Genomic DNA, 20,635 nt, shown 5'->3' with positions numbered 1-20,635 from the left:
AGTCACATGAGAAGGAGCATTTAGGGGCAATTACTTGGCGGGGAGGTGTAAAGCTTCAGGGAGTTTGTACAAACTACAAGAATTTAGGGAGTTTCAGGTTTCCTGGACAAAAGTGGACACTCCTGAGGCAACCTAGTAGTTTTAATCTTTAATCTTTAACATCTCTGCAATGCTACATTTCTAATTCAATTCCCATGATAAGGCAGCATTTTTCCCAATTGATAAAATCAGGGTCATAGCAGAAAAGAATTTTAACATGCTAAGATTTCAGAATTAGAAAGGTTAGTTCTATTACCTTTGTTTTACAGATGAGGGAAATTAGACTTTAAAAGGGATTAAGTGATTTATCTAAGATCACATGGAAAAGTAGTGAACATCCTAAACTAGAATCTTGTTTCTTAATTCCTTGTTAAAGACTCTTTCCATCACATCCCAAGAGCTACCTGGTGTGGTTCCTGAAGATGACTGAAGACATTGGAAACTGGCCACAGGAATACCAGGGGGCTAAATATGAGAACACTGATTCCCTCTGATAATTCAAAATCCAGAAACCTGGGGGGAAGCTGCCATACTGGGTGGGGCCATGGTAGGAATTCTACCTAGGCTTTAGAATAGCCCTGGAGAAAGGAGTCTTTTCTGTCAGATTCCAGGGCCTGGACCCCACAGGCATTTCCTACCCATACCTGCGCATGTCTCCAGCTGGCCATCTCTTCCTTTCCCAACATTGCTAGGGCATCTCCAAGCCCTCAGAACCTTCAGTGGGAGGAAATGTCAGAGGACCTAAAGTGCTCAAGAGTTAGGAAGACAATTCAAATGGACACTTGAAACTGGTTAATTGTAGGTTCTCTCCCTGTAAACATGTTTTAGCTTTATCGACGTGACCTTATCTGAAGTGGCTGACATTTCCTGCCCACATGAGGAGATGCTGTGACAAAGGAGGAACCTTGGGGATGCAGCAGTGGGAATTCAGGGCTAATGGAGGCCGCTTGGGGCGATCGCTTTGGCCGAGTCAGAAAAACACTCGCGTGGCTGCTGTTACCTTTAAAAATAAGTTGTTTTTTTTTTAATTTTGCCCTTTTTTAAACTCCTTTTTATTAACGGATAAATATTAGAAAATTGTCTCTCAGGCTCTGTGGTCAGGGGCAGGCCAGGCTGGCCCTGCTCTCTGGGGTGTGAGCCCCTTCTGGGGGTGCTGGCTTGGTTTTCAAGGTGAGGCTGTCCCTCCACGGCTCATACACAAGTGTGTAGCTCTCAGCCCTCTTGACTGTGAACTTGTAGGTGCGGCTGGGCAGCAGGTTTCGGATGTCGAACGTACAGGTGGCCACCGGGATGACACCGCATTGCACCCGCTCCTGCTGACTCCGGGGCTCCAGCAGCTTGAAGCGGAGCTCGAATTGCTCCGGCACGGCTGGCTGGATCGTCACAAACCAGCGCAGGCTTGCCCAGTCGTGGTGGGCCACTGATTCCTTGCGGTCGAACATCACGGGCATCTTGGTGCTCAGCATCAGCCGTATGTGGGGGATCTTGGTGGCACCAATGTCTGACACCAGGCGGTGCTTGATGTGCAGACGGCCTGGCACCATCATGGCTAGGAAGTTGTCCATCACTGCCGACAAGTCTGCCAGCCGCTGCTCCACTGTGTCCCAGCAAGACAGGAAGGGGAGCGTGTCGTGCGATTCCAGGAGGGCCACCAGTTTGGCCCGCCCTCTGTCCAGCTGTTCCAGTAGGTCACTGAGCAGCAGCAGCTGGATCTTGGTCTGGGCTGTACCCACTTTCTTCATGCGCTGGAATTTCCAGGGGTCAATAAGCTGGAACATGGTGCTAGGCAGCATCAGGGGGTTCTGGTCACCTAGGGCCAGGTGCTTTGGGAGGATCTCGATGTAGTAGGAGCACTTCTTTAGCAGCTCCATGCGGGCATGGTGGCGTTTCAGGAGGTGGGGGCTCAGGTCCGAGGTCAGGAACTCCCGGAGAATGTTCCTCCGATCTGTGTATGTCCTCCAGGCCTCAGTCTCTGGCTGCTGCTCCTCCTCTAGAGACTGGAGGCTCTGTGGGCTGCCCAGTTTCATCCTGTTTAGGCCCAGGTCCATTGCCCCAAAGCTCATCTTTTCAGGGCTCTGCAAGGAGGGAACTGAGGACCATAGTTGAGAAGGAGATGGGTGAGTGACTCTACTCCACCAAGATTAGACTCCCCCTGAGGGTAGGATCATAGATTTAGAGCTGGAAGGGAACTTAGAGGTCGTTTAGTCTGACCCCTTCATTACACTGAGGAGGACAATAAGACCCTGGAAGTTTAAATGAGTGGCCTGAGGTCAGTGAACAGAACTGAGATTTGAATTTAGGTTCTCTGACTCCAAACCAGTCATTTTTTGCACTGCACCAGGCTGGGTAAGTGGACATTTCCCCAGGAACTGTGGGATACCCTTCCCAAATCTTGTTGGACTCTTCCCCTGATAGACCCGCTAGACACAGACCATGGCTATTTCTCTAGAGAAAGGGCAAAAGGGTTAGATTAGATCTATGTTGGAACTTTACCCCTAGGCCAATGGGTGTGGGCCAGGGATAACCTGTCCAACTGGCCTTTTCTGAGAAGAGGAATGACTGAGCGAGCATGGCCTGAGCCCTTGGATGCTGGTTCGATGATCCAAACTGACTAACCCTCTTCCCAGTTCTTTCTGGAGGGAGAGTTCTGTGGGAAAGTGCCAGCCGTGACTAAGTACTGATTTTCTTTCTTTTTTTTTATTTTTGCTGAGACAATTGGGGTTAAGTGACTTGCCCAGGGCCACACAGCTAGGAAGCATTAAGTGTCTGAGACCAAATTTGAAATCAGGTCCTCCTGACTTCAAGATGGTGCTCTATCCACTGCATCTAGCTGCCCCAGAAGTGCTGATTTTCTGAAAACTGGGAAATAGGAACATAACTGAGCTCAACAGGAGTTAGGACTTATTTTGGTGTTCTTTTAATAATCCCTCCTTACATTTGCATTATACTTTGAGAGGCAGTTTACTAAATGGAGAGGACCCTAGACTTGGAGTTCAAAGACAGGTTCAGATTCTGCTCTCATCACTTGCCACCTGTTTGTGACTTTGTCACTTTGTTACCTAAACTGTCTGATCCTGCATGTCTTCTTCTATAAAATGGGGATAGTTATACTTGTACTACCTACCTCATTGGGCTGTTGTAAGGATAAAAAGAGATAGTCTAGGAATGGACTTTGTAATAGGAAAAAAGCTCAAGAAATATGAGCTATTTGATAGAATCTTTAGGTCCTCAGAAATAAACTTTTGGCTAAATATTATTTCCTTGCTACAAATTAGAGGACGACAGCTAATGGGATTAAGTGATTTGTAAAAAGTCAAGAAGGGAGCTAATGGCAGATAGAGGAATCTAACTCTTCAACCCCTGGTTCAATCCCAAATCTGATGCTGTTTAAAATGCATCACTAAAAAGGTTCCAACGTTACCATTGTTGGCCATCAATTGCTTATAGAATCATCCCAGTGGATGACTCTACTTGTGCCTACTTCCAATATAAGCAGTTTGGGGGAGGTGTCTACAGGGTTGGGTAAACATCGTAAATAAACACTATGTTAAAAAACACAAAGCATGAATTTGCAGCCCAAAGGCTTAGAAGAGTAAGTTCAAGTTCATGGATGGATCCTTTCTTCAACACTTTCTACTCCCCTATTTTTTTTTTTTCTGATTAAGCTGATCTTGCAAAAGTTGAACTTAGCAGAATTGATACCCACTAAACATATTGGACAGAGCATCCCTGATTTTTAGAATGGGTTACAAAGGTATATGTATAATCTGGGACCTTCAGGAGGTGATTTGGATTCTTGGGAGGACACTGTTAACCTGACTGTCTGGGAAACAGGACACACTCGGGCTATCTTGAGGGTTATCCCAATTTGGTATCCAGAAAGAAGTGGGACAGGGAGGGTATTTTGGGGGTTTGGTGAGAAACCAGAACTCTGAGTCTCCAAGGCAGAAGGAATTTGTATATTTTTCTGCCCTTGGGAAACCTAACCAGTATTCAGATTCTGCAACTAGTTAAGATAAAATTTGGCTTTTGGCTAGCCGTTTGTTGAAAGTCTGCCTCAATCTTTGCTCCCCTCCCTAGTACCATAAATGCTGGCAGCCCAATTCTTGGTTATATGGGGGGGGGGTCTTCTTAGCTTGGCTGAGAAGTCACCCGAACCTCAGAACTGCTTAAGGAGCTGGGAGCATATCCTGTTGACCCATGATGTCTTGAAGACCCCTTCACAACTGGTACCTCAATAGTCCAACTTCATCCGGTCCCTTTTCCACCCTCCAGATTCCCCCCAAACCAAAGTGTTTCCCATGCTGCTCCCGTTCCTCCCCCAACCCCCAGATTCGAGGGTTTTAGCAGCCGAGCTCCACTCCCCACACCCGGTCCTCCACGTACCCCTAGGGACTTGCCGCAGCCTCGGAAGCAGAGCGGAGCCACAGGGCTGGAGTGTGGCCAGACGCCCCAGGCTCCCAGGACTCGGCCAGAGAAAAGAGGCGGTTGCTATGGTAACCCTGGGGCATTGTGACGCCCAGAATTTCAGGGAGACCTTCTCACTTTTTCAACCCACCTCCGGGACAGAGAGGTGAGACCTGGATCTTGATATCGCTCCTTCCATTGGGGCCGGAAAGCCACGGGGTTAGAACGCCAGATAAGACTTTTGAGTCTTTGGTGACCAATCCCAGCTTAGGACGGAAGAAGGAGACGAGAGATAGCAGCTGACATGATTGGGAACGGAAAAGAGTGAGGTTCATCCTGGATTTTTGACGGTGTGCTTTTCCCTGCCATGGGTGCCCTTCGCAGATTTCGACCATTCAATTAATGACAGGCTTAAGGGGCTGAAACTGGGTTTAATGTGGGATCTGGGAGGGGGCGCTGGAGTATGGACTGTTGGGCTACCCCAGAGATTTCATCAGGTCCGCAGGGCAACAACTTCCCCTCCTCCCCCCCGGCTCATTTATTAGTGGCCGAAGTAGAACGGAAGATGTCACTTCGTCTTCCCAGTAGGACAAGATTTAAAGTTGGAGGGATTTATGTATATAATCTAGTTCAACCTCATTTTACACGCGAGAAAATAAGAGATTCTGGCTCTCATAAAGTCAGACAAGCAAAGATGCAGGGCTGAGAATTAAAATATAATCTCTCTGATGACGACTCGTGTTTTTCCCACTATATATACACCTTGTTGCTCCCCTCCCCGCTCTTTGAAACAATTTTCTTCAGAATGGAAACTCTTATCAAGCCGCCTCCCCTTGATTAGGTCTGAAACTGAGGCAAGGATAGGGCAGGTTGAGAAGGGGGGGAGGAAAGAAATGGGGGTGACTAAGCTCCAGATCTTTTATGGTGGGAGTCCTTGGTAGTTACTTGACAAGGTTATAGACTCAGATGCAAATTTGATTAGCGATTCCTAAGCTGACCCTGATACAATGCCTGGTATGTAGTAGGTGCTTAATAAATAATTGACAACTTGACCCCTTTCCCTATTCAGCTGTCTTTGGATACATGAGCCTAGGAATCTGGAGATATTTCTTAAATGAACTGAATTAATTTTGCTGTTTGGACAGAGAAAAAGCAAAGATAGCAACATAGGGGTGTACAACAATGAATATATGTGCAAACACAATCAGGGACTCTCCTGTAGCTATTTCACCATACTCCCTGGTCTCATGACTGGCATATCAGATGCCACTCAAGGAATCTGAAGAATTTGTTCTGGAGAGGGATACACACTTCAGAAGGCAGACCCACCCTTAGGGTCCAGAGTGCTTAGGAATTGGGATTGAAAAAATTTTTTCTGGGAAAGGGGACATTTTGAGGGGCAGGATACAAAGAAGGGAGTGGGACTTGGCTGAGGGATAAATTAGAACAAAACTCTTTTCAGTGAGAGCTGGTGAATGTTGATGCCACCAAGGACCACCAGGTGGTAGTAGAGTCTGCTACCCTCCTTGCTTCCCCTTCATTTGCATCTGTTTCTGGGGACGGATGCCCGTAGGTGCCTGATAACTAGCCTGCTCCTTTTTCTGTACTGAACAGAAGAGGTGTGGCAGAAATAGGATTTGTGACCCAACTTTACCCAGGAGGAGAGCACTGGTTCTGTGATTGATGGCTTAAAAGTGATCTTAGAGTCTGGTCTAACTCCCTCATTTTATGGAAGGGAAAAGAGAAGACACTTGTCCAAGATCAAACTGCCGAACTGAGATTCAAATTCAGGTCATCTGGTCTTAATTTGAAATCCATTGCTCTTTCTGTTATATTTCACTGGCTCCAGTCCCTGTTGTGCTGAGTTGTTTTTCAGCTCTGAGTCTTTGTGACCTCATTTGGGGTTTTTTTGAACAAAGATACTGGATTTGTAATTTCTTTCTCCAGATCATTTTACAGATGAGGAAACTGAGGCAAATAAGGTTAAATGTTTTGCCAAAGGTCACATGGTTCAAACCTAGTCACATGTCTGAGACTAGATTTGAACTCAGGAACATAGGTCTTCTTGATTCCAGGCCCAAACATTCTATCCACTGTGCCACCTAACTGCCCTTCCAGTTCATACCTAATGACAAATGGCAATCTGTTTTATTATATCATCTAAACAGATGGAAGCCCTACACTCTGTCTGAACTTCTCTAGTGATCAGAGCTGACATCTCAATTAGCATGTTAACTCAGCATAATTGAGACTACTTTTCAGGTTAGCTGAAAAACGGAGCAGAGAACTTGAGTTCTAAATATGAAGGGTAAATTATGAAACTGGACTCCAAATTGAGAGCCTTGGGCAGCTAAGGTGGCTAGTGGAATGACAGAAGGACACTTAAGGGGAATGGAGACCTCACCAAAGACAGGGAAAATTTCACCCTCTCCACTTTTAAATTTACATTTAGCCATAGTGATAATAACAGCTTGGAAAGTAGCCATGGTAATTGAGAGAGTAATCTGTTGGTTGAACCAGCACAATCCCATACTCTAGTCAAGGAAAACTCTAGAGGAACGGGATTTTGCAGGATTTTCATCCATTGCTTCAAACTCAGATTATAGTCAGCAGGCTCACAATATTCTCAGTTCTGTTCTATTCAATAAATATTTATTAAGTACTTACAATGTACCAAACACTGTGCTGGTTAATGGATATCCGAAGACAGGAAAGAGAAACAATCCCTATCATTAAGAATTTACATTCTAGTGGGGGAGATATACCATCTTCACTGATTGGAATAGAAATGGGAACTAAATCCTTGATTTCAACGATATGGGTAACTTCCAGGTAAGGAAATTTTCACTATCAATACAGATTGATACTTCTTTGTTACCAAGAGTTTGTTACTTAGAGAGCGCTGAGGTCCCAGGGTCACACAGCCAATATTCAAGCTTAGATATTCTTTCAATATTCTTAGATAAATTACTACAGAGTATGTATATACAGAGTATACATAAAAGTTTCCTGTTTCTATATATCTTAAGAGATTTAATTAAGGCAAATAATTGGTTGAGTATTTCTATGCTACATTAACAAAAGGTAAGCAAAAGGGAGCAGGGTGTGAAAACTCTGGGAATGTGGAAAGAACATGGACTCAGGAGTCAATGAATTGCAATTTACATCCTGTCTCTAATGCTTATTCCCCTTGTGAGCTCAATAAATTAATCACTTAACTTTCTAGATCTGCAAATAAAGGAGTTAGACTAGATGGCTTCTAAGGTCCCTTCCATCTCTAAATCTATAATTCTATGAACTCAGTTAAACTCCAGCCTAGTTTAGTTAAAAAAAAAACAAAACAAAACATAAATTTTATTTTCAAAGACCAACTCTCTCTCTCTCATACTTCTCCCCCTACCCCCACCATTGAAAAAGCCAAAAAAAAAGTCCCCAAAACCTGTTGCAAACATGTAGAATTAAGAAAAATCTTTTTTTTAATATTTTTTTTGTCTGAGTTCATCTCTCTGAAGAAGGGAAGCAGCATGTTTCATTATGAGCTATTTGAAATCATGATTGTCCATTGTGTTGATCAGAGTTCTCATGATTTCATAGATATATGCGTATACATATGTATATGTGCAACGCCGCATATTTTGTTTTAATCAAAATCTACCACTTTCTCTTTCTGCTCCAACCTCTTTCCTGTCCCCACTGTCATTAAAAAGACAAGGAAAAAAACAATTACAAACATATATAATCAATCGAACCAAATTTCCACATTGGCTATGTCTTAAAATCTAAAAATGTTTCATTCTGCCTCTGAGTCCTTCACACCTCTATTGGGAGGTAAGTATTTCACCACTGGCCCTCTGAAATGCTGATCATTACATCACTTAATGTCATTGATCCCTTTGGAGAATGAAGGATGAATAACAATATCACACTAAGAGTCAGCACAATAGTATTCCATTACACCTATATTTTAAAACTTGTTTAACCATTCCTTAATTTATAGGCAATTCCTCAGATTTTCACTTTGTTATCTCAAAAAGAGCTACACATATTTTTGTATATCCTTAGATTTTGTTTTGTTTAGGATTAAATTTTATTTCAATCTATCTTATCTTTTAAATCTCCCTCCTTGCTTTCCTCTTTCCATATAATTTCTCTGTTGAGTGGCTTTCTGTACCAAGTAATGTAAGATAATTGTCCTTAATCTTCCTTTCCTCCTCCAGTATATTATTCTTCCTTTCACTTTTTATTCTTTTCTTAAGATCATGAAGACATAACAAATCACTCCTAGGCCTTGTCTAATTGGACTCCTTTTATGAATCCTGATGATGTTAGGGATCAGAGAAGAAATGTATCAACTGTCCATAATTCAATGTAAGCAGTTCTTGTTAATCCTTTATCATTGTTCATCCATGTTTATATTTTTGTTTCTCTTCATTCTTGTGTTTGAACGTCAAAATTTCTTGACAGTTTCTTTTCATCAGGAATGCTTTGAAAATCTTTATTTCATTAAAGATCTATTCCCCACCCCCCCAACCTCTCTCCTTGTAGCATTATAGTTTTTTGGGTAAATTATTCTTGATAAATTATTGTAAGCCTATTTTCTTTGCCTTCTGGAATACCATATTTTCCATGTTCTCTACTCCTTTTGACTCCTAAATTGGGTATGATCTTGACTATGGCTTCTTGGAATTTGACTTTTTCCTTTCTTTTTGACTGCTTGTGATGTTTTTTTCTCTGACCTAAAAGCTCTGGATTTTGTTCCTGGAAATTTTCTTTTTGGAGTTTCTTTCAGGTGTCCAGTGAATTATTTCTGCTTTTACTTTGCCTTTTGGTTCTAAGAGATAAGGACAGGTTTCTTTTAGCATTTCTTGAAATGTGATGCCTTAGGTTCTTTTTTTTTTTTTTGGTTATGGATATCCTGATAATCCAATGATTGTTAAATTTTTTCTCCTCAATCTGTTTTCTTGGAAAAGATGAAACGAGTTTAAAAAAAGAGTTTAAGAATGTTTTTTAAACTCTTACTTCAACTCTTTCAGGAATTCTAGTTGAGTTTGTGTCCTGGCTGTGTTTTAATATGAGCTGTGTTTGTAAAAATTTGGGAGTTATTCTCTCCTCCTCTTTGTGTCTTGATTACCCTTATTATCATAAGAATTAATTATGGTGTATTATTATTATTATTTGCTCACTCTACCAGACTACTTCCTGACTTTGGATTTGATGTTAGACATTTCTGGAGGGAAGGTCTGGGTTATTTCTGTTGCTGGTTTTTTAGGGGAGATCTGATGGGTGAATTATGCGCTATATTATTCCAGAATCTTAGGAACAGATTGAGGACCTGCAAGCATTTGTTCCTAAAATGGTCTGATTCAGAGAAAATGCTGCTGCTTCCTTGGTCTGAGCCTTGCAAGTTTCTGACCTGATTTTGGGTCCAAGAAAGAGTAGACTGCTTCTGGATTATGCTCCTCTCAGCTAAGAAGTTCTTTTGGTTTAGAGTATAGATTTCTCTTTTTGTCTGGTACTTATCTCTCATTATTCTACTCTTCTTATTTCTCTGTAGGTGGGGCAAGATGCTTACATGAGATCCTGGTGGGCAACTCAGGTCTGTTGCTAGCATCCGAATTTGCTCCTTTGCCCATAGTCTCCTTAACTGGAAATATCGCTATAAAGCTAAGATCCCCTTCTCTCTCCATTTTGCATCTGTGATCCAAGATTGGAGAGTGGATGATAAAGCTGTCAGTTCATAAATGTCCCATCATGATAGTGTTCCAGTTTGGATCTGGGACAGCTTCTTTTTCCTATGCAGAGTTTCTCACCAAGTGCTATATGCTTCTCACCTGACCTGTTCCCCTTTTCCACAGATTTCCTAGCTGTCTACCTATGCTAGATGAACAAGTGGCTGGCTCATTGTGACTTCTTCTGGATTTTTTCATCAGAATTCAGTCCGACACATCCTTTCATTCCACTATTTTGGTTCTACCCTTAGTTTAGTTCTTGTTAAATGGTTAATTTTAAAAATGAAGCATTGTAGAAATAGCTGATGTGATCAGCTGCCCACGTTCATTGGACAAGAGAGATTAAGCAATTTTCAGAGGTGGCTCAAATTCTGGGAAATAGGAAAGATGCCAATCTTTTGGAAAGTGAAATTCTGACAAAAAATTGAGAGATTAGAGAAGCATTTGGGCTTTAATCACAGAATTCTCTAGAGTAATGCCTTTCCATGGAATTCAAGCCCTTTTGGTTTCTAAACAGAAAATAGTTGTATGAAATGGAAAAATACTTAGCTCATCTTTCTAGAGTATCCAAATTTATCCTCTTGTATTTTGGTTCTGGAAGTAGATTTTTTTTTCTTGGAGAGGAGGGAGTTCCATTTACTTTCTTTTTTTCTCTTTTGGAGTTAAGTGACTTGCCTAAGATCACATAGCTAGGAAGTGTTAAGTGTCTGAGACAAGATTTGAATTCAGGTCCTCCTGACTTTAGGGCTGGTGTTCTATCTATTGCATCACCTAGCTGTTCCCATTTATTTTCCTTTTAAAATATTACTATTGGTTTTATATAACCTATATTTCTTCTGATAGCCTTTCTTTCTCTCCCTCTGTTCTGAGAGGTTTTTTTTGAAAAACAAAAAAAGGCAAAGAAGAATTGAAAACACCAACAAAATCAATAAACATTTTAAAAATGTTAGAAAATATATGCAAATTTCCACATCCATGAATTTCCTACTTCTGCAAAGATTTGGGGGAGTAAGTAGATACTACTGATTTTTTTGTAATTCTTCAACATTCATTTTCCTTTTTTGGTGATGCTTCTTTCCATTTATTTATATTCTTTCTGTCATCATGTATATTGTTTGTTGCTGTTGTTGTTGTTGTTCTGCTTATTTCACTCTGCAAAAATTTGGACAAGTCTTTTTGTGCTTCTCTTTATTCATTGCTTCTTATAGGACAGAGTTCATTAAATTTATGTCAAGTCAGGTCAACAGACAAATTTATTAAATACCTATTATGTGCCAGGCGTTGTACCAAGTGCTGAGTATAGATAGGCCAAAAAAAAAAAAAAAAAAAAACCCAAACCTAAAACAAAACAAAACCCAAACACTAGTCCTTGTTCTCAAGGACTTCATAGTTTATGTGGAATCAACATACAAACTTCCATGCACAAAAAAGATATGTAAAGGATAAATTGGAATTAATCTGAGAAGACACTAAAGTTGAGGAAGACTAGAAAAGATTCTTTGTAGAAGGTAGCTGAGGTTTGAAGCCAGGGAAGCCAGGAGATGAAGATGAGGAAGAAAAGAATCTCACACATGGCAGCCAATAAAAATGCACATAGCGAGGGGATATAGAGTGTTCCCTTAAAGTAATAGCAAGCCACTGTACTGTAGAGTGTGTGTGTGTGTGTGTGTGTGTGTGTGTGTGTGTGGGTGTGTGTGCGCACGCTGGGGAAAAGTGGAGTAAGGTGTAACAAGGAAAGAATCAAGTTATGAAGGGCTTTAAGAGGCAACATTGATTCTGGATTTGATCTTTTCTCTGGAGTTTATTAAGTATAACAGTTACATGGTTAGACCCTTGTAAGAAGACCACTTTGTGGTACTTTAAAGACCACCACTTTGACTGCTTTGAAGGAGGAAGGACTGAAGTGAGGAAAGCCTTAATGCAGGAAGATCAATTAGAAGGCAATTGCAATAATCCATCCACAAGGAGATAAGGGTTTGGTACCAGTGTTGTCAGTTTAACAGGAAAGAAAGGGGAATGTATGAAAGATATCGAGAAGATAGAATCCATAAGTCTTGACAAATGAACAAGTTGGGATGGAGAAACTGAAGAATTGAGGATATCAATGTTTTCAGTTTGGGAGAGTGGGAGGATGATGGTACTTTCAACAGGGGTTGAGAGAGGGAATATAATGAGTTCTGTTTTGGACATATTCAATTTAAGAGATTTGTGGGATATTCAATTTGAGATATTTAAGATACAGTGGAAGATATGAGTTTGAAGATTAGTAGAGTGGGCTGCACAAAAAGAGCTGAGAATTATCTGCATAGAGATATCTGATGATACAGATTTCCAAATAGAATAATACAAAGGAGGAAGAGAAGAAGGTGAAAACAGATTTTAGGGGATACCCCTGGTTAATGTTTATGACATGACTGAAGACCCAGCAAAGAGGGCTGAGAAGGAGTGGTTTAGATGTGTAGGAAGAGAAACGAGAGTATGTCAAGAAAGCTTAGAAGAGAGTAAAAAGGAGAAGATACTGACTGACAATATCAAAGGTTATAAAGAGAAGGATAATAAATGAGAAAAGTTTTTTAAATTTGGCAGCTTTGGAGATTTCAATTTCAGCTGAATGATGAGGCCTGCAGTCAGAATGAAGAGACAGAAAGAGAATGAGAGGAAACCAAGGAGTTTAGCCACTAAGTGAAGGAGATACATAGGACAATAGCTAGTGGGAATAGATAGACCAAATGAAGGTCTCTTAAGGATGCAAGAGTTATGGATGTATTTGTAGACATCAGGGAAGTAGACAATAGATGAAGACATTGAAGATTAGTTTCTCCTAAGGGGAAGGGCCACCTCTTTATGTGAGTGAGAGAGTAAATAAAGAGACAAGGTAGGCATTTGAGTAGTGTAATTTGAGTTCTGATAAATTATCTCACTTTTTTTTTTTCCCCAGTAAAGCATGAATCAATGTTTTTAGCTGGAGGAGATGGGGAGAGCAATATCTAATTTGAAGAAAGGAGCCATGGGAGGTTTGAGAAGGGGTGAAAAATTTTGGAAAAGCTTCTATGTATACATGGCATGGAGGAATACTTTAGGGAAGTGTAAAAGGATTGCCTTGTCACAGTGAGGACCCACTTGAGATTATGTAACAGAAATTTGTAGTGGAGCCAGTTAACAGAGTTTCATGATTTTCATGAACTTCAATATATTTAGCTATTTCCTAATCAAAGGGTACTTTCCATTTTTTTTGCTACTTTTAAAAAGTAAAATTATAAATATTTTGATGTATACAGAGACTTTGTTCTTATAAATAGCTGTGTTTACATTTACTACTATTTTTTTTTCTTCTTTCCTCCTTTCTTTACACTTTCCCTCATCCCCACATACTGCTCATCATCTTCCTGCTGGCCTTTTCTCTGTCTTCTAGACATATTTTCTTTGATCTCTAATGAATTTTACTTTTTGATTTCTCTCTGATAATCTCATTAGCTTGCTTTTAATATCTTTTTTCAGGACTATTGCAATTAACCTGGCAATTAGTTTCCTTGCTTTCAGTCTATCCTCTCTGTAATGTATACTCCACATGGCTGACAAAATGATATTCCTAAAACAGATCTCTGGCTACATATATACACAATCTGCCTTTTCCCAACCTCTGCAGTCTTATTTAATATACTCCCCTTCATGCACTATCCATTACAGTTAAACTGGCCGCCTCGTGTATAATACATCATCTTCAGTCTTCATGCTTTTGTGCTAGAATGCAGGCTCTCATATTTTCTGTTTATATCCCTTCAAGGGACTTTTCGTATTTATTTTTGTATTCTTATTGCCTAGCATGGTACCTTGCATTAATTGGTTCTGTGCATAGTTATTTAATTGAAACCTTTTCATTTTCTTATGACTTTGACCTAAAATTTATGCCAAACCCCACAGAGCACCTGCTACACAATGTTTCCAGAGAGACAAAAGTAAAATAATTTTTTCCCTCCAGAAGTTTATTTTCTATCTGGGAAGAATACAGAACAGATAACTAAGTACAAATACAAAATTTACACAAAATAATGCCAAGGAATTTCTCTTTAAAAACATTCATTTTTAAATTTTGAGTTCTAAATTTTCTCCTTCCTCAACTCATTGAGAAGGCAAGCAATATGATATCCATTATACATCTGAAAGTAGGCAAAATATAATTTCACATTAGCTATATTGCAAACATTTTTAAAAAATGCTTCAAACTATTTTCAGAGTTCATCAATTTTTACTCTGGAGATGGATACATTTTTCATCATCAATCCTTTGGAATTGTTATGGATGGTTGTAATGATTAAAGTAGTTGTCTTTCACAGTTGATCATTATTATAATATTTCTGTTATTGTGTATGATGCATGCTTCTAATAATTTCATTTTGCATCAGTTCAAAAAAGTCTTCTCAGACTCTTCTTAACTTATCCCCCTTCATTTTTTATAGCACAATATCACAGTCATGTAGGAGAACTCAACCAACCATTTTCAATTGATATCACGTCAATTTTCAATTCTTTGCCACCACAAAAAGAGGTGCGATTAGTATCATTATACATATAGGTCCTTTCCCTTTTTCTTTGTTATCTTTTAGGATACAGACTTAGTAATGGCATTGCTGGATCAAAAGTATGTCTTTATAATAGTTTGTTTATGTATAGTTTGTGTGTGTGTGTATGTTACAAATAAAATTTATCAAAAGTCATACATAAAGACCTGAAAAGGGTCAACTGAGTCCACTTAGCATAACAACTATCATCTCCATCTCAAGTGTGATTCCCTGCTTTATGTCTTCATGCAAGGCTTTTGATAAATTTTATTTCTCACCTCATCTCAGAAGGGTTCAGCATCAGTTCCTACAAAATCTCTTCCTACTAGCTGAGGGAATTATGATAGTGCAGGACTTTTGCTATAATAGTATATAGTATATTGTCCCAGTATTACTAAGGGCATAAAATCTTGGGTAATTTTAATTTTATCTTCTCTGAGTTCATCATTTGAAATTCTGGGAACTCTGCCCAGGATCCCTAAACTCTAGGAAGCTTTGAGACTCCTTTCCTTGACAGAGATCAGTTATTTTTGGGTAGGGGAATTGGGTTAGGATAGTCCAAGAGATTGGATTTAGATTATAGAGTCTGGACAGTACTGAATATGTAGCAAGTATGGTCTTAGTTACAGTAGAGTAGGGTAGGAGGCCAAAGATATAGCTCACATGAGCCTTTTTTGGTCCCTGCTTATAGGAAGTTCTTTGATCTATGATACTCAACTGTGGGCCTGTCTGAAGTCAGCAGGAATTGAGTGGGTAAACTGAATTTCAGATAATTGCCCTTAAATCTAGGGATTAGCAAAAATAGTTATGGTCTAAGCTGCCAAATGAAGCTAAATGGTGCTATGGATCTCCAGGCTGGGCTTGGAGTTAGGAAAATGCTTCTTGGTGAATTTAGATGTGGTCTTGGATACTTACTAGCTGTCACTTAATTATGCTTTGCTTATCTTTCTCATCTGTAATATGGGCTGAAGGAAATAGCAAATCACTCCAGTATCTTTGCCAAGAAAACCCCAAATAGGGTCACAGAGAGTTGGAAATAACTAAACAATAAAATTCCACCAAAACCTGGCCTATTGGCTTAAGTGGAGTTGACTGGTCACGGCAGGAAACAGTCATTGAGGTTTTTAATATCAAAAAACTAAATTTTTTTTTTGATTTTCTGTTGTTGTTCTGAGTACCCCTCTAATCCCCACCCTATTCCCCCCCAAATTCCAAACCATTACTACTTTCACCCACCAATAATCACAATACATACACACATACACAACCAGAAGAATCACATGTGCTAATTCTTCTTGATTGGGGTGAAGAAGGCAGTCTGTTATATTAGCAGAGCCTGTTCCCCATGCCACAGGTGGATATTTTGCTTCTTTGCTTATCTTGGCTTCTGGTGTCTGGAATGTCAAGGACCAGGATCCTGTGAAGGGGAGGACTGAGGAGAGTCACAGTGGAATGTGCTGAACTTTGACATTTATACTATTTCTATTAACTTCTAGTGCTCCATAAAGATCAGTCTGTTTTCTGCCCATATAGTGTGCTCTGTGAATTCAAATTTTGGATTTGGAATCAGAGGATTTTCTACCATATATAGAGGAAATGGACAAAGCCTGTGTACTGACAGTTTGGGGCAGCTAGGTGACATGAGTAGAGTGAAAAGACTGAAGAACAACAAACACGAGTTTAGGGGAAAACATCTAGAAAAGGTAACTTTTAAGCTCGAAGAAACAGAGTTAGAGAGTTACATAAATTGGTGTCCTTAAGTTTGCAAGGACAGGAGAATTCTTACTGATTAAACCTTGAAGGAGGCTTCCACTTAATATAGTGGAACTTGCCACAGTGAGTTATTCTACTTAGATTAACTACAGAGAAAACATTCTCACTGAAACAGATGTGATCTTTGGCAACTGTTGACACCCTCTAAGTTTAACCCATTCACTCCTATTACTTAACCCCCCAAATAAGGAAAGTGGCTGAAAATAGCCTCACCTAATAGGCTCTTTTTGTCACTAGTAGTGTCAGCCATAAAGCTGTGTCTTTCCCATTGCTTTTGGCTATTGGACTTCTAATCAAAGAAACCGAGGTGGGAGAAATCACTCTTTTGGAGAATCTTAAGACCGCTGGGCTGAGGGATTCCCCAATACCCACTTGATCTTGGGCCAGTCATTTCTCCTCTGGAAGGGGTCTCAATTTCCTCATCTGAAAAATGAGGGGCTTGGACTACTAGATGGTCTCTTAATTCTCTTCTAGCTCTAAACTATTTCCCTATATAACAATCCTTGTAGATGAGTCAGAATGATTCATTTTCCATGGTTATTAGTAACTGTGATTCCTCAAAAATTCAGCATTTTAGAATTGGAAGGGAAGGCAGGATTTAGAGATCATCTCACCCAAACTCATTCCACAGAGGAGGAAACTGGCACTTATTAAGAGGGATTAAGTAATTTGTTTAAGATTAAGGAGTTGGCAAAAGGTAGAGCTAGTACTGACCAATCCATACTTGAAAAGGGAAGCATTTTTATATTTCTGATTACTGACCATACATTCTCCACCTGATGAACTAAAGTGATGGGAAACATTGAAAGAGCCTGCTCTCATTTTTGACAGCTCTGGTTGTTAAGAATTTTCTTTTCTTATATTGTGCCAAAATCGGTCTACCTATAATTTTCCTTAATTAGAACTAGGACCATAGTCCTGCCATCTGGGATCAGGCAAAGTAAATTGATCTTTTTTACACATGATACTCCTTGAAATATTGCAGATATTCAGGCCTCCCCAAATCTTTGCTCTTTCATTTTTAGATCAAGCCTCCTCACTTCCTTCAATTTTCAGATGGCATGATCTCATCTTTTAAAAAAAAATAATTTATTATAGTCTTTGTTAGTCTCATCTGTGCATGTTTCCAGCTAGTCAGTAACCTTATGTGCTCCCTTTTCCTCCTCTTTCCCCCACTCCAAACTGAAGAAAATGGTTCCTAAAATGGTTTGTACAAAGCAGATTATGACTGGATTATTCTGGAAAGTAGATCTTTTTTAAAATTTATTTTAATACAATCACAGATTGTATTACATTTTTTGTAGTCTATTCATATTCTTATTCATAATTGACATTACTGTAGTGCTTTAAAGCTTGTAAAATACATAATAATAATAATCTTATTTAAGCTTTATAATAATCCTATGAGAATGGACCTACAGATATCCCCCTTTCACAAATGGGAGAATTGTGGCCTAAGGAGGGTTCTGACTTACTATGTTACAGAGCTAGCAAGTGTCAGAAGCAAATCTGAATTTTCTTAATTCCATGTTTAGCACTCTAGCCACTGCCATAGTAGGTAGTGCCATATTGAGCTTACACTATATTGCAAGCTGTAGGTATATCTCATAATCATTTGTCTAGCCATGCTTTAACTGTCATGCTTTACATTTTCCCCCACTGAATTTCATTATATTGGGTGTTGCATAGGAAAGTAATGTTCAAGTATGGGTTCAATTACATGATCCCTAAGTTCCTTTCCAATGCTAAGATTTTGTGAACATGGTATTATAGCTTTATATATTATATATAACATATTTATATTTTATTTTATTAAATCTACTGTAAATGTCACTAAATATGTCACTCCACATATATTTTTCATATTTCCCTAAATTCCTAATATTGTTGTAATATGCAATAATATTCTTTTTCATTCATATACCATAATATGTCTGGCCATTCTAATTCTAAAGGTGGACACTCACTTTATTTCCAGTTTTTTGCAGTCACAGGGTGGTGCTATGATTTTTAGATCAAGGGGAAAGAACAATTGAGTGAATTTTTGTGTTTTAGTCTTAGTTTTTATGTCAATTATTTCTATATATCTTAGATTAAGGATTTTATAAGATATTTGAGAATGACTTGTACTTGATGAAATCATCCTGCATCCATCTTAGTTTTTACTTACTTTTCTTAACGGTCACAAAACACCCATATAAGAATGTATTCTAAACCTTTGTCAGGGATAAGTCAATGTCATCAATTTATAGAGTGAAGTCTTGCGTTGTCTTTTTTTTTTTTTTTTTTTTTTTTTGCCTATTTGTAGACCCTCCGGATATTTTCCCATTCTTTATATTTTTTCTTTTTCTTTTAAATACTTAAACAAATTTAAACCTAAACACAAAGTGAGGGGGGGAAGAAAGAGAAAACCATTGCTATGTATATAGCAGACCATAAGAGATGATTCAACTAAAACAATAAATTTCCACTTTAAGAACATCTATATAATAAATTGTAGACATTATTTTCGAAGCTTCCCAGATTTTCTTTGCTTCCCTGTTGGGTTTTTTTTTTTTTTTTTTTTTTTGCTCTCTGCTGTGCACTTTTTATTTTATTTTTCCCCTTTCCCCATTCTAAAGAATACTACAATTAAGTGTGTCTACACATATAGACACATACATATAAATATCCATAAAAATACACATATACACACATATACACTCCTACACACACACATAAGATTGTACTACACTTATTTCCAACTGTCATCTGTTTTTCTGATGATGAGTAGCATCTTCCTTTATAGGTCCATGTATTTCCATGTTTTTCTAAAAAAAAGAAACAAAACAAAAAAACAAACAAACAAACAAACAAAAAAAAAAACCCAGCTCATCATTTCCTACTTCTTCCTCTTTTTTTTCAAAGATTCTGACAAAGCAAGCACTTCTGTCAATTTTACTAGTGTTTTGGGATTAGTTTGTGATTTGAATTCATTGAAAATAGAATGAATACTCTCACATTTTCCTCAGTTATCTTAGATTCAGTTGATGAATAGTACATTTTCCCCTAGCCCTTTATTTTCATTTTGTGTATGCCTTAGTTTTTAAAAATGTTTTTGGCTAGCACCGGTTTGCAAGCTTTTGTTTTTTTATCCAATATGTCACTTTTTTCATTTTATTGGTTGTTTAATACATTTACATTTAAAGTTATGGGGATTAGGCTATATTCCATTTGTCTCTTATCATTTTCCTCCTAAATTATGGTTCTCCTGCTCCTGAATCTCATTCTCTGTAAATGTGGTACTATTGCTCTTCAGTTATTTTAACTTAATCTAATTTAGGACAATCTTATCATCACTGACTTTTATCCTTTTACTCTCAATCCCTCTAATTTTTTTTTTTTTTTTACTTTCCCCCCTAGTTTTGGAGTTGAGCACATTATTTTGTACTGCTTATATATAGATACCTGAAGTCTTTTTTCTTTACTTGGAGTTGTTACTTTCTTCTACTATCAATATCCTACAAAGCAGAAATAAAATAGAAAGCTTGAAGAAGTCTTGTTGATTCTAGGGCAGCTAGGTAGATAGAATAGTGGGCGTGGTATCAGGAAGACATCCTCATGCATTTCAATCCCAGCAATTTTTAACAAATCAAGTGAATGCAGCAGACTAGGAACTAGCTTTTGATTGGATTGACTTACTGTACATTTCTTGAGAGCATAATTCTTGGTGAATTCTAGTCATATTTTATTAGTGTATTTCATAGATCCAATTTGTGAACAATATACACTTGACTCAAAATTCAAGTGTAGCAGATGAATTCATATAGTCCAAGTTATTTTGCAAAATGCACATCATAATAGTAATCATGAAGAACAGGTTTTTCTTCTTGCCAAGTCAAACCCCTTTGTTACCAATTTATCCCATCTTCTCCAGCAGATTGCCCTCTCTGTCACTTCAACTGTCTCACTACTCTTCAATCTCTTCCTTTCTATCAGCTATTTTCCTATTGTCAAAAGACACCCATGTCTTCCACATCCTCAAGAGACCCTTATGTGATTTCCCCCTCTTTTAAAATTTTTAAAATTTTAAATTTTCCATCCTCTTTTAAAAGGTGATCTACAGTTAGTGTCCCGCCGCCCCCCCCT

General features: G+C 38.8%; 1 protein-coding gene across 2 annotated transcripts; it reads right to left on the bottom strand.

Moving 5' to 3' along the window:
• Positions 1–1,035: 1,035 nt before the first annotated feature.
• FNDC11 (fibronectin type III domain containing 11) lies at positions 1,036–4,540 on the bottom strand. Of its 2 annotated transcripts, none has more exons than XM_051982977.1 (2): positions 4,426–4,540; positions 1,036–2,191 (listed from the first exon to the last, which is right to left on the bottom strand). In XM_051982977.1, exon 2 carries the CDS (start codon positions 2,100–2,102, stop codon positions 1,137–1,139), a length of 966 nt encoding a protein of 321 aa, XP_051838937.1. In that variant the 5' UTR covers positions 2,103–2,191; positions 4,426–4,540; the 3' UTR covers positions 1,036–1,136. The 2 variants fall into 2 exon arrangements, with proteins under 2 accessions (XP_051838937.1, XP_051838939.1); XM_051982979.1 differs by having other exon boundaries at positions 1,036–2,128.
• Positions 4,541–20,635: the final 16,095 nt, after the last annotated feature.

The sequence above is a fragment of the Antechinus flavipes genome, chromosome 2, assembly GCF_016432865.1.
Source record: "Antechinus flavipes isolate AdamAnt ecotype Samford, QLD, Australia chromosome 2, AdamAnt_v2, whole genome shotgun sequence".
Taxonomy (NCBI): Eukaryota; Metazoa; Chordata; class Mammalia; order Dasyuromorphia; family Dasyuridae; genus Antechinus; species Antechinus flavipes.
The sequence above is the reverse complement of the archived record's forward strand: the minus strand, read 5'-3'. Positions and strand labels throughout refer to the sequence as shown.

Coding starts and splice junctions, on each gene's coding strand:
- FNDC11 (XM_051982977.1), bottom strand. CDS start 2,102: ATGAGCTTTGGGGCAATGGACCTGGGCCTAAACAGGATGAAACTGGGC.